Source organism: Thalassophryne amazonica, chromosome 1 (genome assembly GCF_902500255.1).
Source record: "Thalassophryne amazonica chromosome 1, fThaAma1.1, whole genome shotgun sequence".
In the NCBI taxonomy this organism is placed as follows: Eukaryota; Metazoa; Chordata; class Actinopteri; order Batrachoidiformes; family Batrachoididae; genus Thalassophryne; species Thalassophryne amazonica.
Window position 1 is genome coordinate 93,597,505 of NC_047103.1, and position 27,482 is coordinate 93,624,986.

General features: G+C 41.2%; 1 protein-coding gene across 1 annotated transcript in view; it reads right to left on the reverse strand.

The window, feature by feature from the left end:
- Positions 1-27,482, reverse strand: part of dtx3l1 (deltex E3 ubiquitin ligase 3L1) — a 75,914-nt gene that overhangs the window by 7,716 nt on the left and 40,716 nt on the right. Inside the window, exon 4 of the mRNA XM_034172747.1 lies at positions 11,934-12,145. Within this exon, the coding sequence (XP_034028638.1) occupies positions 11,934-12,145 (212 nt within the window). The remainder of the gene's footprint in view (positions 1-11,933; positions 12,146-27,482) is intronic.

Here is a 27,482-nt window from a genome sequence, read left to right on the forward strand (position 1 = left end):
CTGCGGTGGTTTGAATCATATTTGTCTAATAGATTACAGTTTGTTCATGTAAATGGGGAATCTTCTTCACAGACTAAAGTTAATTATGGAGTTCCACAAGGTTCTGTGCTAGGACCAATTTTATTCACTTTATACATGCTTCCCTTAGGCAGTATTATTAGACGGTATTGCTTAAATTTTCATTGTTACGCAGATGATACCCAGCTTTATCTATCCATGAAGCCAGAGGATACACACCAATTAGCTAAACTGCAGGATTGTCTTACAGACATAAAGACATGGATGACCTCTAATTCCCTGCTTTTAAACTCAGATAAAACTGAAGTTATTGTACTTGGCCCCACAAATCTTAGAAGCATGGTGTCTAACCAGATCTTTACTCTGGATGGCATTTCCCTGACCTCTAGTAATACTGTGAGAAATCTTGGAGTCATTTTTGATCAGGATATGTCATTCAAAGCGCATATTAAACAAATATGTAGGACTGCCTTTTTGCATTTACGCAATATCTCTAAAATCAGAAAGGTCTTGTCTCAGAGTGATGCTGAAAAACTAATTCATGCATTTATTTCCTCTAGGCTGGACTATTGTAATTCATTATTATCAGGTTGTCCTAAAAGGTCCCTAAAAAGCCTTCAGTTGGTTCAGAATGCTGCAGCTAGAGTACTGACGGGGACTAGCAGGAGAGAGCATATCTCACCCGTGTTGGCCTCTCTTCATTGGCTTCCTGTTAATTCTAGAATAGAATTCAAAATTCTTATTCTTACTTATAAGGTTTTGAATAATCAGGTCCCATCTTATCTTAGGGACCTCGTAGTACCATATTACCCCATTAGAGCGCTTCGCTCTCAGACTGCAGGCTTACTTGTAGTTCCTAGGGTTTGTAAGAGTAGAATGGGAGGCAGAGCCTTCAGCTTTCAGGCTCCTCTCCTGTGGAACCAGCTCCCAATTCAGATCAGGGAGACAGATACCCTCTCTACTTTTAAGATTAGGCTTAAAACTTTCCTTTTCGCTAAGGCTTATAGTTAGGGCTGGATCAGGTGACCCTGGACCATCCGTTGGTTATGCTGCTTTAGACGTAGACTGTGGGGGGGTTCCCATGATGCACTGTTTCTTTCTTTTTGCTCCGTATGCATCACTCTGCATTTAATCATTAGTGATCGATCTCTGCCCCCCTCCACAGCATGTCTTTTTCCTGGTTCTTTCCCTCAGCCCCAACCAGTCTCAGCAGAAGACTGCCCCTCCCTGAGCCTGGTTCTGCTGGAGGTTTCTTCCTGTTAAAAGGGAGTTTTTCCTTCCCACTGTAGCCAAGTGCTTGCTCATAGGGGGTCGTTTTGACCGTTGGGGTTTTTCATAATTATTGTATGGCCTTGCCTTACAATATAGAGCGCCTTGGGGCAACTGTTTGTTGTGATTTGGCGCTATATAAAAAAAAAGTTGATTGATTGATTGATTGATCATGGGTTCAAATCCCCGCCTGATGGAAAATCACTAAGGCCCCTTGGGCAAGGCCTTTAATCCCCTATTGCTCCCGGTGTGTAGTGAGCGCCTTGTATGGCAGTACCCTGACATCGGGGTGAATGTGAGGCATAATTGTAAAACGCTTTGAGCATCTGATGCAGATGGAAAAGCGCTATATAAATGCAGTTACCATTTACCATTACCATTGTCATATAAATTGTCATGTAAATGTCACTTATATACATGCTGTCTACTTTCTTGAGCCACTTAGGTGGGTAGGGAGAGTTCCCATAGGATGAAAAAGCTTTTCAACCGACCATCCCTGGTTCTCAAGACCAGGCACCTAAGTGGCTCTACTGGTGGATTAGATTTTTTTGTGGTATAGAGCACAAACTACTGGACAGGAGGAAAATAGCATTCAATGTGACTCACTAATTTGAAAATGCAGCTCTTTCAAACAGATGTGTGGTGCCATAACATGTCAATCATCTGTGTCCAATCAGATTTCAGGGGAGTCCAGTGAAACCCCAGCCTCCGCTCTAGCTCCTCCCATGCCAGGAAGTGTTCAACATCAGAACTTTCCTGTTTCACTGTGACTGAGAATTTGACACTTCCTGTTTGAGTGTGAGCTTGCCACCGAGTTCCCACGAGATTGCATGAGATCTTGTCTGTCAATCCAGGAAGTGTTTGACATTTGAACATTTCCTGTTTTACTGTGGATTTGAATTTTGGCACTTCCTGTTTAGGACACCCTGTATCATGAGTGAGCTTTGCGCCGCTGTGGGACGCTTCGCTCATATCATTCAGTAGACTATAGAATTCATTAGAACTGCAAAGTGCTGTTCTAGTTCTATAGTGTATACTTCTCTTATTTATTCATAATGACATACGATGCCATATACTAAAACAGAGTCTGCCAATTTGAATCTGGCCACTTCCTGTTGACTGTTTTGTGCAAAAAGAATTTCTGTGACTTTGTGAATATCATAAATCTCGGTATTGACAGAAAATATATGGTTCTGCACATTAGAAATCAGGTTGGGGCCTTTGTGGTTGAGAATGAACTTGTTTGACATTTTCAAAATTAGAGGTAGAACAACTGAAAATTGCAAAAATAGAAATACAGTTGTCCAAACATTGAAAGATTATTTGTAAAGTAGAATCATTTGGGATAAAAATGGTGGTGGTGGTGGTGATGGGGGGGGGGGGGGGGTCTAGGTAGCCCACGGTCTAATAGTATTTATATGTGAAAATGACAAATTTCTGCATCACTGCACTATTTATGCTATACAATGCTGCCAGAACCTCAGTTCCCCTGAGGGAAGCTTCCCAAGGGATTAATAAAGTTCTTCTAATCGAATCTAATCTATTTGACTTTTATGCCTTAATGGCAACTTCATCAAAGTGCCACAACTGGTTTTAAGATTATCTGAAAGTGAAGCATGAATGTATTGTACAAGATACACCACAAAGTATTTCAGAAAGTGTTTTATTCCATTGACTAGGCTGCTGTCTGGGACATGCAGAGGATTCCCAAGAAGTCACTGATTCCCAAGAAGTCACTGAATATCATAGTGGGGGCAGAATGTCTGACTTACAGCAAATTCTAATATTTGGCAAGGATGTGTTCATTCATCAGCACTGAACTGTTACTTGGTTAGGGTTGTGGAAACAAGTGGTTTAGGTACGTTTGTTGGTGCAAAAACGTTTTGCTGACATCAGCTTTGCTAACGATGACTTTGTAATGATGCGTTGCAGAATCAGTGGATACCCTGTGCAACACTTGAGAAAATGAGTGAGGAATCAGATTTTCTGGGTGCGCGATTATCCTGGATCAAGACTAAGATCCAGGCTTTCACTGTCTTCTTAGACTCAGCCATCACAACTATATCTGCATATGATGATGTTGAGCTTGTAGAGATTTTACCTTAGGCCCCCTTTACACAGGGCGGAGGCAGCTGTGGGTTTGTCGTGCAGCTTAAAACTCACCTGATCCACAAAGGTGACGCAAAAACACTTTTCTATGTAAGTGCTTCAGTGGCCCTTGTGTGTGTCATTGTGTTACATGGAGTTTTAAGATTATGTCACATTTCTGATCTGTTGCTTTTTTTACATATATGCTGGATTTTGAGTGGTTTGCCATCATATTTCCTCTCTATTCGTGCCCATTCAGAGAGAGGGAGAGACAGAGAGAGAGAGAGAGAGAGAGAGAGACAGAGAGAGAGCGAGCAGACAAAATGAGTGAAATATTAAATGGTTAATTTTTCTTGCACTTCAGTTTGGATTTATCTTGTGTGGGTGTGCACATGTGTATGCGGGTGTATTTCTCCATCATTCACGGGCAGCATCAGCTAAATTTGCAGAAAAATGACGTCACTGGACAAATAACACCTTTCACTGGACTTTCTATGGCTAGAAAACATCCGACAGCCATGAAAACTAAAAAGATTAAAAAAAAAAAAAAAATTGCAAGGACTGAAAAAAGTCACATAACTGTTGTCCTTTTCAGAAAACTCAGTTCTTTGTCTTCTTTTCATCAGAGGAGATCCACATGGAGCTCTCTGAGTCAAACTCTGGATTATACATTCATTCATTCATCTTTTACCGCTTAGTCCAATTAAGGGTCGCGGGGGGTTGGAGCCTATCCCAGCAGTCATAGAGCGTGAGGCGGGGTACACCCAGGACAGGATGCCAGTCTGTCGCAGGGCCACAAATAAACAAACACAGACACACCCACACACACACCTACGGAGAGTTTTAAAGATTCCAGTCCACCTAACCCGCATGTCTTTGGATGTGGGAGGAAATGAATGAATGGATTTATTTGGCACACACACAAAGCAGAAAGAACAGAAACATACCAATAATATGAATGTTATATAAACAAGCCTGTGAGTCCGAAAGGGTGTGGGCAGAAGCAAAGCTTATCAACGCCCACCCCTGCTACAATGAGTCCAACAATTATAACAGTCATAACAACATATACACAAATTCACAACACACTACATATCAACACAGACATACACTTCAATATTCAATTACATTTCAATTCATGTATAAGTATGTTATGTATAAAGCGCCAAATCACAGCAAACTTGGCCCAAGTCACTCCATATTAATGCTGCCGACCCCCAGAGCAAGCACTAGGCAACTGTGGTGAGGAAAAACTCCCTCTTAGGAAGAAACCTCAAGCAGACCAGGCTCTAGGGTGTGACCCTCTGCTTGGGCCGTGCATATATACCTGTATACGTACATACATACACACACATTATATACATATATATACACATATACACACTCACATATATACCTATATACATACCCACTAACACATAAATAAATATACACTACATATATATACACATACATACATTCATACCTACACATACATATACATACCCCTACACATATACACATATATATACACGTACATATACATACATATTGACTGATTGATCATTTATTTTGAGTTTTACAAAAGAAGCATTTCTTTGACATCTACATTTACCCACATTGGGTTGAAAAGAACAGGAGATACAAACATACACGCATACATACCTGCGCACTTAACCCGAAAAGGGGTGGGATGAAGACGAACTTATTTAATCCCACCCCCAAATACCCATACGTTATTACGACTACCGAGTGTGACCAATATTCCTTTTTTATTACTATGTAATTGATATCATATATTAGTGATGAGTATCTATAATAATAATAATAATGATGATAATGATGATGATAAAAACAATTCCCACCATAATAGACAGTAATAATGACAATAATTATTGTCAAACAAAATTTTTTTTTGTTTTTTTGTTTTTTTATTTCTTTTATTATTATTACTACCATTTTTTTTAAAATTGCTATTGATATTGCTGGTGTCATTCCTTAAGCCATTTTCATATGTCAATAAATTCCCCACATTTACAAAATGACTACTTAAAAGGACTATTCTTGTGTGTGTCGATGGTAATCTCTCTCTCTCTCTCTCTCTCTCTCTCTCTCTCTCTCTCTCTCTCTCTCTCTCTCTCTCTCTCTCTCTCTCTCTCTATATATATATCATACATGCGAACATACATACACAAAATACACACATACATCACCTATACACACATGTATACACATAATACATATACATATATACAATTATGCTACATTCATTTTATTGTATGAATTTAATTACCTTAACTTTTTTATTAATTTATCATTATCATTATTATTATTATTTTCTTTTTTTTTCCCCCTTCCCCTCCTTCCCCATTTGTCATGTGTGTGGTGCATTAAAAGATGCAAAGTATTTTGTAAACCTGCTGCCAGAGAGGGGTCGCCCCCTGACACAGGTCCACCCTTTGCTGAATATCCTAGGCTCTGCATTAAAAGACAAGGTTTTGGAGTCTGCTGGCAGAAGGGGGAGACCTTTGAGCAACAGACCCCCACTTGCTGACCCTGATCTGGTGATAATGATGTAAGTGATGTAAGAGGGGGAAACAAGGAGGAAAGAAAAGGAAAAGTCTTTTTATGTATCAATAAACTTACATATGTACATATTTATATAAATGTAAACATAAATATACATATATGTATATATACATACATACACACCCACATATACATACATATTATACATACACACACACATATATATATATATATATATATATATATATATATATATATATATATATATATATATATATATATATATACTCATATACGTACATACATACATACACACATGCATACACATATATATATGCATACATATATACATACATACATATACATGTTTCCCCCTCTCTCTAAGTTATTACCATCATCACCATACTTCTATTTGACTAGCATTTCAACTACAGGATCATGATGTATAAAAAAAATACTTTTGACCATGGTTACGACACCGGCAATAACAGGTATTATGCAAATATGTTAACATCTATTATATTAACAAACATATAGTAAGATTTTATTATCATTTTTTTTATAATATAGTTTACAATTATGGCTATGATATATATAATTAAATTGATGTACAGGATAATTCCAGGTATTTTATGAAAGTCTGTGTGTCCTAGCGAGACCCCTTCTATTGCTGACAAGGCAAAAAAGCAAAGGTAAATTAACTAGAAAGAAATTAAAAAGATGTGACGATCACGCACCTCTCTCCTCATTCATGTATTTCAACAGAACCATTTCTTTGTATCTTTTTTTGAATTGATGGATGTTAGGACATCGCTTGAGCTGAGGTGCCAAACTATTCCACAGCTTAATGCCACACACGGACACACAGAAACTTTTCCTGGTAGTTCTCACTGCCTTGACTTTAAAGTTACCACATCCCCTCAAGTTATAGCTTCCTTCTCTCTGAGTGAAGAGACTCAGAATATTACTGGGTAATGAGTTTTTACTGGCTTTATATAATAATTGTGCAGTGTGAAAATTAACCAGATCTGGCATTTTCAACAATTTGGATTGCAAAAATAGACTATTTGTGTGATCAAGATATCCTACCTTATAGATGATTCTTATTGCCCGCTTTTGGATTATACAGAGGGGATGTAGCAAACTTTTGTAATTGTTACGCCAGATTTCTATACAATATGTTAAGTAAGGAGAGATTAAAGAACAATACAATAAATATAATACATTATGATCCAGAAAATATTTTGCTTTGTACATAATAGAGACTTTCTTGGAAACTTTTTTTATGTATGTGGCTGATATGAGACTTCCTGCTTAATTTACTATCGATGGTTATCCCTAAAAATTTGACTTCTGACACTTGATCTATTTCGACACCGTCTATATTTATTGGTAAATTAGAATTGACATTATGATTTCCAAAAAACATGACTTTAGTCTCTTTTTTTAAATTTAGGGATAGTTTATTAATATTCAACCAAGTTTTCAGCTTAATTAATTCACTATTTACCACATTAATAAGTTTGCTATAGTTATCACTGGAATAGAATATATTGGTATCATCTGCAAATAATAATAATTTTAATAATTGTGACACATTAAATATGTCATTTATATAAAGATTAAAAAAATGTGGACCCAGTATCAATCAATCAATTTTATTTATATAGCACCAAATCACAACAAACAGTTGCGCCAAGGCGCTTTATATTGTAAGGCAAGGCCATACAATAATTACGTAAAAACCCCAATGGTCAAAAAGACCCCCTGTGAGCAAGAAAAGAAAAAAGAAAAAAAAAATTCTTTTGACCCCATACTAATATGCTGGCAATAGCACCATGTCATCCAGAGGCATAGAGTTTTAACTTATGGTTAGAATTTTAACCAAACTCATTTCGGACAAGTTATTTAAATTAACGTCATGTCGGAAGTTTTATAAAGTGAAAATATCAGATATATGTTTCAGTTTTAAAGTAAAGCACTAATTTTGAAGGTTTTAGTGTGGACATGGTGTGTGCGCAGTGCATTATGGGTAAACGTTCATGACAGGAGAAATGCATTTGAGACGCTCTGATCAGGCTCCACACTGACAACAGTATTAAACTCTTTGTATATTGTCAATCAATCAATCAATTGTATTTATATAGCGCCAAATCACAACAAATAGTTGCCCCAAGGCACTTTATATTGTAAGGCAAGGCCATACAATAATTACGTAAAAACCCCAACGGTCAAAACGACCCCCTGTGAGCAAGCACTTGGCGACAGTGAGAAGGAAATGGATCCCTGTGGGACCCCACAAGGGATGCCCAAACACCCAGATTTAAATGCACCCATCTGCACAAACTGATGTCTCTCCGTTAAATAGCTCTGAATCCAGTTCCAAGCCACTCCCCTGATACCATATCTTTCCAATTTATTGAGTAGAATTGAGTGATTAAGTGTGTCAAACGCTTTCTTTAAATCAATGAATATTCCAACTATATAGTTTTTACTATCTAAGGTGTTTGTAATTTCTTCTATTGCTTCAATTATTGCAAGTAAAGTTGACCTACCAGACCTAAACCCATATTGACATTCGTTAATTACACTCAACAAAAATATAAACGCAACACTTCTGGTTTTGCTCCCATTTTGTATGAGATGAACTCAAAGATCTAAAACTTTTTCCACATACACAATATCACCATTTCCCTCAAATATTGTTCACAAACCAGTCTAAATCTGTGATAGCACTTCTCCTTTGCTGAGATAATCCATCCCACCTCACAGGTGTGTCATATCAAGATGCTGATTAGACACCATGATTAGTGCACAGGTGTGCCTTAGACTGTCCACAATAAAAGGCCACTCTGAAAGGTGCAGTTTTGCTTTATTGGGGGGGGATACCAGTCAGTATCTGGTGTGATCACCATTTGCCTCATGCAGTGCAACACATGTCCTTCGCATAGAATTGATCAGGTTGTCAATTGTGGCCTGTGGAATGTTGGTCCACTCCTCTTCAATGGCTGTGCGAAGTTGCTGGATATTGGCAGGAACTGGAACATGCTGTCGTATACGCCGGTCCAGAGCATCCCAAACATGCTCAATGGGTGACATGTCCAGTGAGTATGCCAGCCATGCAAGAACTGGGACATTTTCAGCTTCCAAGAATTGTGTACAGATCCTTGCAACATGGGGCCATGCATTATCCTGCTGCAACATGAGGTGATGTTCTTGGATGTATGGCACAACAATGGGCCTCAGGATCTCGTCACGGTATCTCTGTGCATTCAAAATGCCATCAATAAAATGCACCTGTGTTCTTCATCCATAACAGACACCTGCCCATACCATAACCCCACCGCCACCATGAGCCACTCGATCCACAACATTGACATCAGAAAACCGCTCACCCACACAACGCCACACACGCTGTCTGCCATCTGCCCTGAACAGTGTGAACCGGGATTCGTCCATGAAGAGAACACCTCTCCAACGTGCCAAACACCAGCGAATGTGAGCATTTGCCCACTCAAGTCGGTTATGACGACGAACTGGAGTCAGGTCGAGACCCCAATGAGGACGACGAGCATGCAGATGAGCTTCCCTGAGATGGTTTCTGACAGTTTGTGCAGAAATTCTTTGGTTATGCAAACCGATTGTTTCAGCAGCTGTCCGAGTGGCTGGTCTCAGACGATCTTGGAGGTGAACATGCTGGATGTGGAGGTCCTGGGCTGGTGTGGTTACACGTGGTCTGCGGTTGTGAGGCTGGTTGGATGTACTGCCAAATTCTATGAAACGCCTTTGGAGACGGCTTATGGTAGAGAAATGAACATTCAATACACGAGCAACAGCTCTGGTTGACATTCCTACTGTCAACATGCCAATTGCACGCTCCCTCAAATCTTGCGACATCTGTGGCATTGTGCTGTGTGATAAAACTGCACCTTTCAGAGTGGCCTTTTATTGTGGGCAGTCTAAGGCACACCTGTGCACTAATCATGGTGTCTAATCAGCATCTTGATATGGCACACCTGTGAGGTGGGATGGATTATCTCAGCAAAGGAGAAGTGCTCACTATCACAGATTTAGACTGGTTTGTGAACAATATTTGAGGGAAATGGTGATATTGTGTATGTGGAAAAAGTTTTAGATTTTTTATATTTTTTTATATTTTTGTTGAGTGTATGTTATATTTTTCTATAAAGGATCCTAACCTGTTGTTAAAAAGCTTTTCTAAAATTTTGGAAAATTGTGGAAGTAGAGAGACCGGTCTGTAGTTTGTGAAGATATGTTTATTTCCATTTTTGTATAGTGGAATAACTTTTGCCATCTTCATTTTGATCGGGAATGTCCCAGTTTGAAATGACAAGTTACATATATGAGTCAGGGGTTTTGATATGCTTTTGATTATGGAAACCAGAGCACCCGGAGGAAACCCACGTAAACACGGGGAGAACATGCAAACTCCACACAGAAAGGCCACGGGAATTGAACCCATGACCTTCTCGCTGTGAGGCAACAGTGCTAACCACCAAGCCACCATGCTGCCCCTGGATTATACAATTCAAGGAAAAAAGACAAAGCTGTGGTGAGTCCACAATTAACTTAATGTATCATGCAAGATGTTTTCAGGCAGGTGCTGTCTGGCGAATGAAAGTGGAAAAAAAAGCCCACACATGCACACATAATCCAAACTGAATGTGCACTATACAGAAATGTGGAAAAAAGTATTCATTTAATATTTAGCTCAATTTGCTCAATAACAGCAATCGGGGCACAGATTACTTGTCTGACATGTCTGATGTGATGCATGCTTTTAGTGACAGTTGAGCTGTATGTCTGCTTGTGTTGAAATGACACCGGAGCTTTCACAAGCCCAGAATGAACCATCAGCTGCAGGAAGAGTATAGGACAAATCTGTTAGCCTGATTTCCACTCAGATTTGAACACGCACAAAACTTTCTGATAAGCTCAGCAGACATCAGCTGACAAGGAACTCATTTTGTATTTTATAACGCCACTTTATAAAATGAACTTTATTCATAAAAATCATGGCACACAGCCCCAAACATTGTGCCTATTGGCTGTGATATTCAAATGATGTTACTATTTTTTCTGGATTCCTGGCCAAACTAATGTCACTCCAATCATGCTACAGTGGATGATCTGCTTTCCTGAGGGGAAACGTTGCAGTCTTTGCGTGCCCATCGGGCAGTCATGGGGTTGTCTTTGAGGTGTTTTTGTGTGGCCTGTGTGGTACTTGTGCATCTTCCGGCCTTAGCGACTCTTTTACAGAAATCATGTGCATCTTCATATTTCACAGCAACCGTTACAATGATGGTGATTTGTGAGAGGATACAGAGAGGACCTTGTAAGGTCTTGGCAGCAGCTCATCGCCTCTTTGGCATCATGCATTTGACTCCATTTCATGACTCCACAAGGTCCACTGGACAGACCCTGTCCCTGTGTAAAGGGGTAAGAGAGATGCCAGGAAAGAGCTTGCAGAATCATCTGATCCCTGGACAGCAGTGTTTTGCAATGTCGATATCGTTATAGGATAATGAATGCCTACATCTTTAGGGTCCTAGTGCTTCCTGTATTTCTGTATGGTTGTGAGACCTGCATGCTCAAGAGTGATCAACACAGAACAATGTCTGGAAACCTGAAAGGTCTTTAGTACTGGGTATCTTCACAGATTCTTTTGGCACTGCTGGAATGACTTTGTGTCAAACAAATGGTTATGTAGGGTATCTTCAATGAGAAATGTTACTAGCATTATGAGTTAACATCAGCTACAACATTTTAGCCATATGGTGTGTGTTGAGACATGATCCAGCATGCAGGTTCCTCAGTACTGCGCACCCCAGCAACTGGAGAAGGCCAACACCGAAATCTTATGTGGTTGCTGCAGATAGATGGTAACTTTCAAGAGGTGGAAATAGACTGGTTGTCTACCTGGGTGGTTGTTCTGTCTTGTCTCAGTGCATGCTCCCAGACCTGCACTGATCAGAGAAGATTTTCACATACACCACCTTTACAATCAACAGCAGGAAAGTTGTACTCACATGGTGTTCCCTTTGCTTCGTTGTGTTTTGAGGGGAATGGATGTTGTGGTCATCACATCCTGTCCTTTAGTGTTTGTGATGACAGTGAAGAGGAGCTCCTGCCTGAAGGCTTTTTCCAGCAGCTTTAGAAGGTGCCTGCCCTCTCGGTTCTCTGGCAGGTAGGCACACAGCTGGAGCCCTCCATAGGGCTGTCCAGGGTGAGGGTGTTTCTTCTGTAGGAAAAACGTTCACCTTTCAGCAGTGTAATATCAGCACTGACTCACATAGCTGCATTTGTATTTAATTATTTTTCCATTTGGAAGCAAATATATTTCTTGTCAGGGCTGCTCACTCTATTCATTTAATTCTTATATCAGGTGTGATGAACAGAAAACACAATGAAATTAAGAAGAAGCATTTAACATGCTTCCATCTAACATGAAGTATAAAACAAAACAGCCCTCTTGATATATTTGCATCAGTTTTCTTGTTTTCCTTCTGAAGGTCATTCTGTTTTACTGTTCATACTGGTCACAGTAAAAGGGGTCATGTAGCTCCACTGGAACATTCTCTGTAGTGCTGTAGGACTTCGCCAGCAGCCAACTGACACTTGTGCATATTTTCTTTTTTTGCCTTATTGTGGTCATACAAATCCAAAGGTTTTATGTCCAGGACTAGAAAAGTCTTCCTCATGGCTGAGGAGTCCACCATGGCAAGTCTGTAAAAATGAATTTTTACGGACTAAGCAATCAGACATGAACACCTTGAAGGAGTGCACATAATGAATAAGAAAACAACTAAATGTTGGTTACAGTATCTCCATTATTGAACTAATCAGAAATATACAAGATTTCCTTCAGCACTCCTGAATGGTTAAATAAAGAAAACCGATTGCAGTTACACCAATATATTAACATAATGAACCATACAAAGAAAATAACCTTCACATATGTGAAAAAGCATCCAGGGACTAAAGCACTGCTGGTGGTCAGACCGCAAATGAAAGTGTGGTAAGTATTACACAGTCAGTCTCACCATCGATTCCCACGTGTCTTATTGGATTTTCTGTCATGTAGTGGTGAGGTTGTAGATTGCATTATGCTATCTGCAGACACAATTTTTTCCCCCCTTCAGATGTTCACTTCTCTGGGATTTAGGATTCATGCTCCGTTGCTATTTATAATTGTCAATTTCAAAAAATGAGGGTTGTCAAACTTGTTAACCTGCACTAGCAACCCATAGTGTACAGTGGAGCACCCACTGGATCCTCTTCTCTTTTTTTCACTTCTCTGGCTGTGCTGCAAAAAGTAAAAGCAAGAGTAAGTATGTTCCTTTTGGCTACTTTATCAGCATGGTGGCCTCTATGAGGGGGCCCGCTCCCATGGAGATATGAAGGGCTCATTCTAAGCTCATGAAAACACGTTGCTTCATAGTTGCATATGGTTCAGCGTAAATGAACAGATGGTCTATAGTCCACTTCTGCTAATAAATGCCCCTAAATGCTTCACACTGTAGCTTTAATGTGTCTGATGGAGTTTCTCCTCCTCCTCCTCACAACTCAGCTCATTTTCCTTCAAGTCTTCTTTTACTCAACCCATCTACCTCCCCTCAGCCTTCACCTCTTTGTCTTCCCCTGTACTTTTTGTCCTCTGCCCTCCAGAATGGGGACATTAAAATGGGTTATGGCTGTGACTGCATGCGTCCATCACATCCCTTGTCACCACAATAACTCATCAATGCTCACAGCTATCGATTTCATATTGATACACATACTCTGTGGACCACAAATCTTGGACGAGGTTGCACATGAGTGTTCTGTAACCTAGTTAAAAGTAGGTCACAATCAAAATATTGTCAACATGATAACCCCTCATCATTTTCAGATATTATTTCTATATTGTACACTTTGCATGTGAGCTTTCTGTGACCTTTGTGTCTGACTTATGGGTTATGGTGAAAATCTTGTCACCACAATCTACGCGTCCAGGTATCACTATAATATCAGACACACGCACTCTCTTCACATCATTTAGTGCTTTATTTCTGCATCATCAGGGAACATTCATCCATGTTTTCATTATGGTTAAGGTAATGGTTAGGGTTAGTGAGTCATAGTGAGAGACTATGCTGCCCATTCTTAACATTTCACTCACATTTGTTGTTTCTCCGATTCTCTCATTTTTGTTCTGCCCAGCTCTGTAATTCATTTCAGCATTCTCATTTCTGCCACAACTAGCTTCTCCTACATGTCCTTCACTGCTCATGTCTCAGCCCCATCTATCGTTGCCGGTCTTATGAATGCCATTTTCCTGATCTTTAACCCTTGCCTCAATTCTTTGGTCACACATGTTCAACATAGACTGCACTCTGCAAGTTAGTTCTACAGCTAATTCTCATTCAGTTCCATTTTCAATTGTTCATCCTATATGCTGTTGTTGTTGTCCTGTCAGGTGCTCCCGTTTGGTTTTGTTTTTTTTCCCTTTGGGTTGCCACAGTGGATACAGCCAGATCTGCACTGACATTTTTCACTAATTTTTATACTAGATGCCTTTCCTGATGCAACTCCAGTTTTACCCAGAGAAACAAACACAGCCACTGGTCTTCCCAAGTGGTCTCCCATCCAAGCTTCTGAGTTCTGATGGGATCAGTCTTACACAGAGCAGACCAGTTGCCAGTTGTTCATCCTAGATATTTACCCTAATGTCATCTTCACTGTAGCTAAAATGAAAGAAAATGTAAACCATTCCCTTACACTTTTTTACACAGAAATTGAAAATAGAAAGATACACTGGCCTGTGATTCACTCTTCAAGAACTATACAAAAGTTTCTATCCTTTTACCTTCATTATTAACCAGGATGCAACATCCCTTCATGTTAGCAACAGGCCAAGTGAAGTCCTTTCAGTGATGCCCAGCAAATATTGAGCTACTGTCCAACACTGATTCAGGCATCACAGGAATTCATAACCTTTGATCTTTTAAGGTTCTACATATTCCATGGTCATTAAGTGTCCGATTGCCATCGTCACGTTTGTGTCTTTTGATTCTTTCACAATCAGTAAGCATAGACATTGGTAATAGGTAGCAGTACCAACTACTTCAAAGTCACGCATCCACACCAGATTTCTAAGCTTTGATGATCACTCCCTTGCAAAATCAACTGCACTTGCACGGCTTTCTCACAGACACATAAAAATAAAATGTGGATATTAAGCATTGCAAACAATGGATCGGAAATTTGGCTAACTGGAAAAAAGATAGATGTTGACAAAGCAATGCATTTGGGCTCAATTTTCTTACATGCAGTACAGAAAATTAAGGAATTACTACCATTTTAATGCAGTTTCCACATTTTTAGAAGCCATAAGTAACTAGATAAGCTAGCTAGCATACCAGTGTATACTGTATATGGACTGCTGTGAATAGTTGAATGAAAATTCTTTAAGTTACGGAGTGCCTGAAATCCAGAACTCATGAAATGTTGATGTTTGTGACTTTAGTCTAAAATCTATTTCAGATATGCTTCCATTTGTTTGTTATACCCCCACCTTGATTATTACAAGAGGGGAAGGACTTACTACTTGATAAATTTCAGCAGGTTGATGCAATTTGTTTACTGCAAGACTGATAAGTTAATAAATAAATTTATGTTCAGAGGATTTGTGTTTCTTATTTTTAATTGCTGTTCTGTCCTCTGTCTGAGCTTCTGACTGGTGACCCATCAGATGAGTCTTCTGGAGAATCTGCAGGAGAGCTGATAGGCTAATGACGTGGTAAATGTGACTATGTGACCCAAGGGTATTGTGTTGGCTTGGTCTTCTGGATGTAGGGGATATCCATTCTTAAGTGTTCAGTTTAAGTGCAATCAGTGGGTTGCACTTAAACGCTCTGTATTTTCATTTACATTTATGAAACTCCTTCTGATTATAGACTTTGACAATGATACGTCTACCTCTTCCAGAGTGCTCTGGACTTGGCTAGATGTTGTAAAAGGGGTTTTCTTCATCAAAGAAAGAATCCTGCCATCACCCACTTTAGTCATTCTTTGTGGTCTTCCAGGCCTTTTGTTGTGGCTTAGTTTTAAAGACTGGGTGCACTACAGACAGCCAAAAATAACAGTTTTTATTTACAGCACTGGTGATTGTTAGCAAGCTGTTGCTCAACAGTCCACAGAAGCCCAGAGCCCAAGTGATCCCGATAAACAGGCTGTACATCAAGACACACAAAGTAGGCAGTTCGCATGGCAAAACTGTCCATGTAGGAATGAGCAAAGAGACTGACCAGTCAACGATTCAGAGAGTGAAAATACAGTCAAACAACATACCAAGCAATTATGTCCAGAGACAGCAGACCAAACTCAGCAAACGTGAGGAAAATGCAAGGACCAGGAAATGGAACAAAAATACAGAATTAACACAAGAAGGACAGTCTGTAAAGCTAGATGTTCCAGACTCAGGGAAAATGGAATTTAGGTTTCCAAGTGTCTGTGAACAGGACGTAATGCCACAGACTCACATTAGGGAAAGGAGCTTCAGAATAAACGCACCACAGGAAGTGATCAAAATAAGTGAACTGTGACAGCTACAACTGCATCTTGGTCATTTCATTTCTTCTCCTTTGTGATGGTGTATAGAGGCAGAATTGCTATATTACTGTATTGCATATATTACTGTATTTTAAAATTCCTTCATATTATTGACTTTTCAAAGCAACACTCTGAACCCTTTTCCAATGTAGTAATTTCTGTTATTTAGTTTTAAGAATAGTATTTCTGTATTATGTCTTTAATAATTTGGGCAGTTTAGGTGACTACAGGAAAAGAACAGTTCATCTGTTAAGTGTAGTATTTTTGCTATTTTGATTTAATCGAGTTCAACTCTGTCAGTCCACAAACCATGTTTTATCTGGATGGAAGAGATGTTGTGAATGACCAGAAGTGAATTTAATAGCAAATCCTCCAGCTAAAGTACGTGTACCATAAGATCTCCCTTCTTTTTTCCCCTGACTGTGTGATCATTGTGGTTTACAACAATGTGATACAGATCTTCCAAAATGAAACAAAAGAGCAAAATTATAATAAATATTTACAGATGAAGAGTTTCACAAAACTCTTGCATTACCCTTTTCAGAATTAAAATCAACGTTTGTGTTGCCCATGGGGATCCACAGGCTCTAAACTGGGTAGTGTTTATAAAATAGGTAGTTGACATTTTTCGTCAGAATTCCCTCGGGAAATTGGAGACAAGCTGAGGACCCTGGTCAGACACTATATCTTGTGGAAACCCATGAATCTTAAAGACATGCGTTAACATCACCTTGGCGGTTTCTTTCGCAGAAGGCAATTTAGGTAGGGGAATAAAATGAACCATTTTAGACAACCGATCAACAACTGTAAGAACAGCAGTAATGCCTCCGACGGCGGCAGACCAGTGACAAAATCTACAGTAATATATGACCAGGGACTAGTGGGCACAGACAATGGCAGTAGATGACCTGCAGGAGGACAGTTAGAAGATTTATGCATTCGACAGGTTTCACAGGCTATGATATATTCCATAACATCCTTAGAGCAACCTGGCCACCAAAACCTTTGCTGTATTTCAAACATGGTCTTCTTAATACCTGGGTGGCAGGAGAAACAGCTGTCGTGAGCCCACCTGATCACATCCCCCCTGACAACAGCTGGAGCAAACAAGTTATCGGCAGGACAACCCGGAGGAACAGGAGAATTATCCACGGCAGACTGGACCTTGGATTCAATTTCCCAGGTTAATGCAGAGAGGAAACACGATGCTAGTAGTATGGTACCCGGATCAGACAGAATGTCCACTGGATTGCCCTGACAAGATAACGCATCCGGTTTCCTGTTTTTAGAGCACGGCCGATACGAGAGAACAAAATCGAAATGGCTGAAAAAGATAGCCCATCTAGCCTGACGAGAGTTGAGACACTTAGCAGTTTGCAGATATTCTAAGTTTTTTGTGGTTGAAGTAAACTAAGAACAGCATCTGTGCCACCTCCAACCAGTAGCGCCATTCCTCCAAGGCCACTTTCACCCCCAACAATTTGCGGTCTCCGGTGCTGTAGTTGCACTCAGCTGTGGTCAACTTTTTCGAAAGACAGGCGCATGGATGCAACCTATTATCAGAGGGGTTCCGCTGGGAAAGCGCTCCTCCCACACCAACATTAGAACCATCAACTTCCACCATGAAGTGTCAAGCAGGGTCAGGGAGGAGCAATATGGGGGCCGCAGTGAAGCATTCCTTTAGGATCCTAAACACTTGTCCAAGGGATTGGCTACAGTGCTGAAGTTATGAATGAATTTTCAATAGAAGTTGGGGAAGCCTAAGAATCTTTGTACCTCCTTCTGCACAGCCCCTACCTTATCTGGGTTCATCTGAATCTCTCGCTCAGAAATGACGAAGCCCAGGAATGAAACGGTAGATTTGTGAAATTCACACTTTTCAGCTTTGACAAAGAGATCATGGCACAGTAATGTTTGCAAAATGGTATGTACGTGGCATGTGTGAGTCTCAGAATCAGGAGAAAAAATGAGGATATATTCTAAGTATACAAAGAAAAATTTGTTCAAATACTCTCTTAGTACGTCGTCAACTAAAATTTGAAACACTGCGGGAGCATTGGTAAGATCAAAAGGCATGACTAAATATTTGTAATGGCTGGAAGGAGTGTTAAAGGCGGTTTGCCATTCATCACCCTGCTTTTTTCTCACCAGATGGTTGGCATTATGCAGATCTAGTTTAGTGAAGACATTAGCTCCTTCTAACAGCTCAAATGCTGATGAAATAAGTGGCAACGGATAGTGATTTTTGACAGTAATATCATTAAGATCACGGTATTCAATGTACAGGTGCAGCGTCTCATCTTTTTCTCCATTAAAAAACCCAATGTGGAGGCAGAGATTTGGCTTTACTTTTACTAAATACTAGAGCCAGGTCATGGTCACTCTTAGCCGCCAGAATGCGGAAGTCGATGGTGTAATCTGGGACTCAGCGGCCACCCTGCTTCAGCGTCATCAGGGTATATACAGCTTATGGTGGTATACCGACAGCAAAAATGGGTCAGAGCCAGCTGTGTCCATTGTTGGCCAGTTTGTTCTATCAGGCTGGATGGTCAGGAACTGCTGGACACAAATGCACCGCTCAAACAAACAGCTCTGGTTTTCAGAAGGCTTTTGTAGAAGAATTTTTAGGTCCATATTTGAACTGTGATGAACTATCAAGTGTCCTGATCCGAACTGTATGTCCTCTGGTTGAACTAGCAGGTGTTCAACCCAAAAAAAGGGCTCTATTAGTCATTTAGTCTGTCAGGGGCTTTCCAAGGCCTTTTAGGTGCTTTCCCGCAGGCCGCGTGCAGGGGCCTCAGGCCAGCTGCACGTGTGACTGAGGCCACGTGCGGGGGGGGCCTCAGGCCAGCTGCACCTGTGGCTGAAGGTCTTTTAAAAAAATCAGTTGTAAATCCTTCATGTTTTAATGGGAGCGTTTGTCACATTGAAATAATGGCCTAACACCTGCTTAGGGTTCACTAGAGGACGCTTCCAATAGAAAACCATGTCTTGGGAATGAAATAAATAAAAAAGTCGAAGGAGGAGCGATGCCCGCGGGTCTCCAATAAATAGACGAGCGCGGTTGTCATATTCAGTCTCTCTAGAGGACTCAGTTTGTCTAAGCTTTGTGTCGAAGGCTTAAATAAACTTAAAAACTCTGTGCATTTTATCTTGCTTAAGGCTGAATTATTCTAAAGTGTTGTGTCATTTTCTAGCATATCACTTGCAATTAGTTTGTGTTATCTAAAAGACGACATCCTGAGAAGACTAAAGACGAGCCGCGACAGAACTTGGCGAGCCAGCTTCAGGAGGGTCCAGGGGCATTCCGGCAGCCTGGGGCAGTCCAGCTCATCCCTCCAGACCGTAAATAACAGTGATCATGACTAAAAGGTAAGCAGAAACCTTTTATAATTTCTGCAGGAGTGAGTCGGGATTTCCGCCCAAGTTGACAGGTGATATTTTTAATTGCCTCTTACCCAAAAGAACCTGGACTAAGAAAATTGATAAGAGACTAAAAAAGATAAGATTGAAAATGATCAGGCCTTGTAGATAAAATGCTCAGAAGGTGTGTGTGTTCCCGGGAAAAAGAATGTCTGTGTGAGTGAAAGGTCAGGAATGTTCATGAACTCTGGTGTGGAAAGAGTGCGTGGAGAACTAACCTGGATGCTTGGGGAATAATTGGTGTTGAAATTCGTTACTAACGTGCCGGCTGATAGCATGCGCTGTAGGGGTTAATTTAGGGGAGTATACTGACAAATAGATACAAGGTAATACAAGGTTATTTAAAGAGTTTAACAGAGACTGAAGTGAAATAAGTGAGAAAAAGAGTTTAACAGAGAATACGTGCAGAGGAAGCACAAGATAAGCGCCTGAGGGGGCGCAGTAGAAATACCGTACGTGATAAAGAGATTTAAAAGTGCAAAGTAGCACAGCTGACAGTAAGTAAAAGAGCTCAATAAAGGACGTCATTTTTTAAGAAAAGAGAAAAACTATAAAAAAAATAAAATAAATAGAGAGTTAGTGCAGAATACATGAGAATTAATGAAGCAGAAAATAGTGCAGTAAGGCACCAAATACACGCTTGTGGGGCGTGGGAGAAGAATAAGTAATTAAGTACACAGTAATATGAGTTTTTTATAAGAAAAGAAAAAGAGAATATTTTCAGTGCAAAGGCACATTAAGCTCACGAGGAGCTCAGTAAGTGAAAAAAAAAGGTAGAAGAAAGTGCAGAAAGGCACAGGATACGCACGCGAGGCGCGGTAAGGCGTAGAAATAAATGAAATATTGTATGCTCAGAAAGGAGCTTGTGAAAATAATATAGTAAGCACAGGATACGCACGCGAGGCGCGGTAAGGCGTAGAAATAAATGAAATATTGTATGCTCAGAAAGGAGCTTGTGAAAATAATATAGTAAGCACAGGATACGCACGCGAGGCGCGGTAAGGCGTAGAAATAAATGAAATATTGTATGCTCAGAAAGGAGCTGGTGAAAAATAATATATTAAGCACAGGATACGCACGCGAGGCGCGGTAAGGCGTAGAAATAAATGAAATATTGTATGCTCAGAAAGGAGCTGGTGAAAAATAATATATTAAGCACAGGATACGCACACGAGGCGCGGTAAGGCGTAGAAGTAAATGAAATATTGTACGCTCAAAGAGGGCTTGTAAAAAGTAATATATGAAGTTGCTGACAGCGCCGGAGAAGCTGTCTAACGTGAAGAAGAGATACATGCTTAAACAGAACACATTGGTGTTAAGTGAATAAAAAGGTTGTTTAAAGCCGCGGAGTGAAAAGTGGCAGAAGTCTAGATAGAGATATATAGAAAGTTGTTTTTAATAATTTTTGTGTATAAAGCTGTTGAAAATTGTGTGTGGGAGAGTGGAGAGTAAGCGGGGAGGTGCAAGCAAAAAGCTGTGAGGGCTTGCAAGCTGGCTGACATACAAGATTAATGTGAAAGAGTACGAGGGGGAGGTATTTAGACCCAACAGGAGGACTTGGGAGGTGCATGACAGGCAGAGAGGAAAGTGTGAAACAGAGACAGTGAAGAAAAAGACAGGAGAAGAGTGCTATGTAAATATATTATTTCAAAGAAAGAAAACTAATAAACAAATATAGCAGAAAAAGACTAGAAGCAGAAAGTTAAAAAAATTAGAAGGAAAATAGAAAGTCGGGAGCAAAGACATTAGGAAGTGTTAGGGTTGTAAGAGGATTAAATAAATAAAATTGGTTATAAATCAAAAGAGATAAAGCTTAGATTATAGTGAAAAAGCTGACAGACTGATCAATGCTTGGGACAGTCATTGATGGGAGACTTAAGTGATGATGAAATAATACTCCCAGAACATTACTTGACTGACGGAGACATCGAAACCCAGGGAATCAGGACACATTTTTGGCTGGAAAGGACCTATTTTGACAGGGTAGGAGCAGAACATTGGCAGGACGAACAAGAGATCAATCAGAAATTATGGCAGATTACTAAGGTAATCAATCTGAAGCAAAAGAAAGAACAATTCCCTCTAATTAATTGGGAGCTGCTGATAAGACGTCTGTGGCATCAGGGTTTAACCCCGTGGCTGCAGCTGCTTTGTGCTGACCCTAATAAAGAACTTAGCATACCATTAAATCATTTAGTAACACTGCCAACCGATCCAGGTGAAGAACTGTTTCCTAGGTTGACTCTGACTGTGGTCCCAAGGAAGGTTCGGTGGGAAACGGGTAAATTTTCGTATTTAGTTAAAGAAAAAGAAGACGGGCATAACAGTTGGAAATTTAATCCTTTCAAGGGTTTAAAATACAAAACAGGTGTTACAGCCGGCAAGTTATTGGTCTGGATCAGGACAACCCCTGAGGGACTACCAGAACACCATAGAAACACCTCACATAGCGTTTGTCAGGGTTACATGGGTAACTCTCAAGGTCAAGGTCGGGAAAGTACCCCGCTAGACTTAGTACTAAGAAAATATCCAGGAAAACGCACTAAGGCCAACCAATGTATGAGAAAGTGGCACAAAAGGTCACATGGGGGCAGGCAATGGCCTTTGGTGGGATCATTTGATCCGGTGATGTGTGAAGCAGTTGCGGTAGAAATACAGAAAAAAGAAATTAAAGATCAGCAGAAGAACGTAAAAAACAACAAAAAACGCACTGAAGAAAAAGAAGTTTTGGCCTTGTTCAAGCAGGAAGCACAGAGGCTACAGCAGAAAAGAGAAAAAATGACAGAGGAAAGATCCAAAGAGACTAAAGCCAGTGCACCGAGCTGGGAAGCAGAGCCACCCCCATATAAACGTCATGATATGGGAAAGACAGCTGGACAATTTGTATTAGGAACTCGTGAAGAGGACCAAGGCATGGATGTGGAGGGCAAATTCACACTGACACTAAAAGCTCGAGAGCCACAAGGAGACAGGTCCTCAGTCTGTCAAATGGATCATACAAGGTCTCCAAGTCCGAAAGTAAGTGGTCGCTCACCACGACCAGCAGGGGGGGCCACAAATAACAGTGACACGGAGGCAGACGAGGATAAAGAGAGAGACCTGAAGGCTCCGCCTGCACATCGAGGTCCACTGAAAACCGTCCCCTCCCACCATAAGTCAGCCGACTGGACCTTCACAGGCTATAGAGGCTCCGAAGAGTGGCACAAGAGCTTCTGTGACACACTGGATCTGGCCAGAAGAGATAATGAAGAACTAGCTGAGCAACTTCGGCTAGCGAAGGAAAGAATACAAAGACATAGGGACGCCGAGGAAAGAGGAATATTACAACAATCGACGCCCAATCAAGGGAATCACATTATAGAGCCACCCACCCGAAAAATTTCTGGTGAGATCATCATTGAGACTGCAAAAGAGGCCCGACTCAGGCAAAGACAACAATGTGTAGCCAAAGACATAGCGGCTTTAGAACAGAATATAACCGACTGGATGGACTGCCTGGAACCAGTCAGTCGCACTCGATCTGGAAGACAGTATGGAGTCCGCACAGAAGAAGAGGAGGACGAAGACCTCATATGCCCATTGGTGGTTAGAAATGGTCATCATGTGTATACCCCATGGAGCTGGATAGACATGGTGGGGCTGGCCAACAGACTGCCAGACATCACCCAAGGAGCTGGGAGATGGATAACTGCCTTAGAAGAAGGCACTGCAGGGGTAACCTTGTCTTTAGGTGACATAAAAGCCTTGCTAATGCATGTCATGGGAAAACATGACACTGAAGAATTAGCAGGAAAGGTTGGACTAACACAAATGATGGGCACTAATCAACATGATGAAGTCCCCTTTAATCGCTATAGAAACTCCATGTGGGAAGGACTGAGAAGAAAGTACCCTGAGGTCTTGGATCCCTCTAAATTGGATGATGAGGAGTGGACACCTGAAGAGTGCCCAAAGAAGTTCCTGCACCGATTCCAGAAAAGATGGGCGGAGGAAACAGGAAATGCATGGAACCATTCTCCAGCAACTGAAATCCTGTTTAAAATAACTGTAAAAAAGGCTCTACCAGATGAGGTTCAGAAAGCCCTAGATGGAGTTGTGGGACTATCGAAAATGAATTGGGCTTTATACTCTGAGCATATTTGTCACCATCTTGAAATCTACAAGAAAGAAAAACAAAAAGAAGAAGATGCAGCAAAATCCCTGATGAAAAAATTGGTGCAGATGCAGTTGGGAGAGCTAACCAAAGTCAAGAAAGAAAAAACAAAGACCCAGGCACCAATGATGACCCCTGTTCCTTCTGAGCCGGCAAGCACAGGCCCTACGACAAACACTGCTGCCACCATACAGGCACCTGTGGTAACAGCCACACAGAGCCCCCAAGGAGCAGCAGGGAGCACTGCTGCAGGAGAAGTCTCAGCACCAGTGGAGCATCACTATCACTACCATAGCACTGGCACACCCGGAAATGGACCCACCTACAGTCATGGGTGGAGAGGAGAGTCACGGAACTTTCAAGGTCAAAGAGGAGGGTGGCGAAGAGGATCTCGCCAACCTTCATTTGGAAACAGATTCCAAAACTCAGCTCCCAGGAACAGTCAAGCGGGACCGCCTATGGGACCAACACCCCCAATAGGGGATCAACCCTCTAATGAGTGTTGGAGCTGTGGACAACCTGGACATCGAATGAGAAATTGTCCGGCCCGACCTTGGGTTGGACCCTCTGCCTATTGGCTATAGGGAGGCCTAGAGAAGACAGAGGGGGAAACGGTGGCATTGGCTATTTCGATGATACCTAAGGAAGAGCCAACCGTCACTGTTAATATACAAAACAGAGATTTCCCTTTCATGGTGGATACAGGGGCAACATACTCTTGCATAGGGAAAATGGGCGCTCATCTCCCCCTCTCTGGGTCTGTAATTAAGACCATCGGCTTCTCTGGGAAAACTCAAATAATACCTTTTACACGCCCACTTCCTGTAACGATTGCAGGAAAAACAATTGAAGCACCCCTGTTATACTCACAAAATACACCTGTGAATTTGCTGGGAAGAGACATTTTATGTAAGCTACAAACCCAGATAGTGTGTACCCATCAAGGACTGCAAATACACTTTCCTGACGAAGCACTCGCCAACATTATGGTGCTTATGGACATGGAAAACAAGGGCCGACCTGTGCAACCCATGGTATACTGGCTGAAGTTACAACCAGAAAATTCAAATCTCCAACTAGAATGGGAAAAATGGAAGCCCTGGGCAGAACAACACTATGAAGCAGTATGTACACCTAGTTTACCTTTACATGTCACCCTGATGTTCGACGCCAAACAAGAACAAACTGACTATGCATGCTGCTGGGATGCATTGATGAATCAACGGCTGTTTCACATAACCACCACAGAAATTTATTTAGGCCCCCAAGGGGCCGCAGCTTCTGTCAAGCTAACTTCAGCTGAACAACAATGGTATCAAGTGCCGAATGCCACACCTCATGTGACCCTTTTAGTCTCTGAAAAGTACGAATCCCATGACCTAGGTCCAATGGTAAAGACAGCCTCAGAAGTTGAAGAATGGCAAAACATGGAAAGTCCACAAGTACATCTGTCAAAAGACCAGCAGTTTGTACGAATTAATTTAAAAGTAAATGATGAAGCTATAGCTCAAAAAGTGGAGCTCAATCCTAGACCAGAGGGACAGATGGTGTTATCGGCCCAACAAGAGAAATTGTTAGAGCAAATACCACCAGTGGTGTGGTCCAAAAGCAAAACGGATGTAGGACTAGTAAAAACAGCCTTACCAGTAAAAATAAAAGTAAAACAGGGAGCAAAACTGCCTCACCAAAGGCAGTATCCATTAAAACCTCAGGCAATTGAAGGCATAAAACCAGTAATTAAGGGACTAATGGCAGCTGGAGTTCTAATAAAAACTGCAAGCCCATGCAATACTCCTATCTATCCTATCCCTAAAAACAATACCAAAGAGTATCGGCTGGTACATGATTTGCGTCCTATCAATGCAATAATAGAAATGGATGCACCTATAGTACCTGATCCGCATACTATACTATCAAGCATCCCTGCTGGAGCAAAATGGTACACAGTAATTGATCTGTGTTCAGCCTATTTCAGTGTGCCTGTGCACCCAGACTCACAACATTTGTTTGCATTCACATTTCTGGGACAACAGCTAACGTATACACGGCTACCTCAGGGACTGAACCTGTCCCCAGCCATCTTTAACAAAGTCCTGGCTGAAGATTTACAACACCTTGATATACCCAGTACATTGGTGCAATATATGGATGATCTCCTTATTGCATCAGAGACTCAAGAACAGTGTGAAAAAGATTCATTAATTGTATTGCATGCATTGGCAGATGGAGGTCATAAAGTAAGTAAGGACAAATTGCAGTTCTGCAAACAAGTAGAATACTTGGGAAGACAGTTGTGTGGGACCACGCGATGTATAGCCCCAAGCCAAGTGGAGGCTATAATCAAGGCTCCCAAACCCCAAACAGTGGGACAGATGCTTTCATTCCTTGGGATGGCAGGGTACAGTCGGCCGTGGATTTGTGATTATGCTATAAAAACTGCACCTTTGCGTGCCATGATTAGAGCAGTGGGGCAAACAAGCAATGCAGCTCTCCTCGTCTGGACAGATGAGGCAACGGGAGCTTTTGAGGCCCTAAAAACAGACATGCAATCTGCTCCCGCGTTAGGTAACCCAGATTATGGGAAACCTTTCCATTTGTATGTTACTGAAAAAGCTGGATATGCTTGTGCTGTACTAATGCAGGAAACAAATGAAGGAAAACAACCATTGGCCTATTATAGTACAAAGCTTGACAACATTGAAACAGGATTGCCACCATGCTATCAGGGTCTAGCAGCAGCTGCCTTTGCATTTCAAAAAGCATCATCCATAATCATGGGACATGCAGTAACGTTGTACACGTCGCATCAGTTACATGCCCTGCTAACCAGTCAACGTTTTGTCTTAACACAAGCTAGACGCACTGGATATGAAGTTGTGTTGTCCGCTCCAGAAATAACAATACAACGTTGTCACACGGTGAATCCCGCCACCAAATTGACCACACCGTTAGATGGTACTCCACATAACTGTGTGGCAGAGACAGAGAAATTTTTGAGAGCCAGAGAACATTTGTATAATCACGCCATAGATGCAGATCTAACCCTGTTCGTGGATGGCTCATGCTTTTCGGGATGCCGCGGGATTGCATGCGGGTATGGGGATTGTTAAACTAAACACGGATGGCGAGACCTTTGAATTACTGGAGTCCCAAGGAATTGATCAGCCTTGTTCAGCCCAACTGGCAGAAATCAAAGCCTTAACTATGGCTTGCCAGATAGCTAAAGATCAACGTGTTAATATCTACACAGACTCAGCCTACGCTTATGGCGTATGTCATGTACATGCAAACATTTGGAAACAAAGGGGATTCCTGAGAGCAGATGGCACCCCTGTCACTCATGGAGAAGCGATTTCCCAACTGTTACAAGCTCTCCAATTACCGTCTGAGGTAGCCATCATTAAATGTG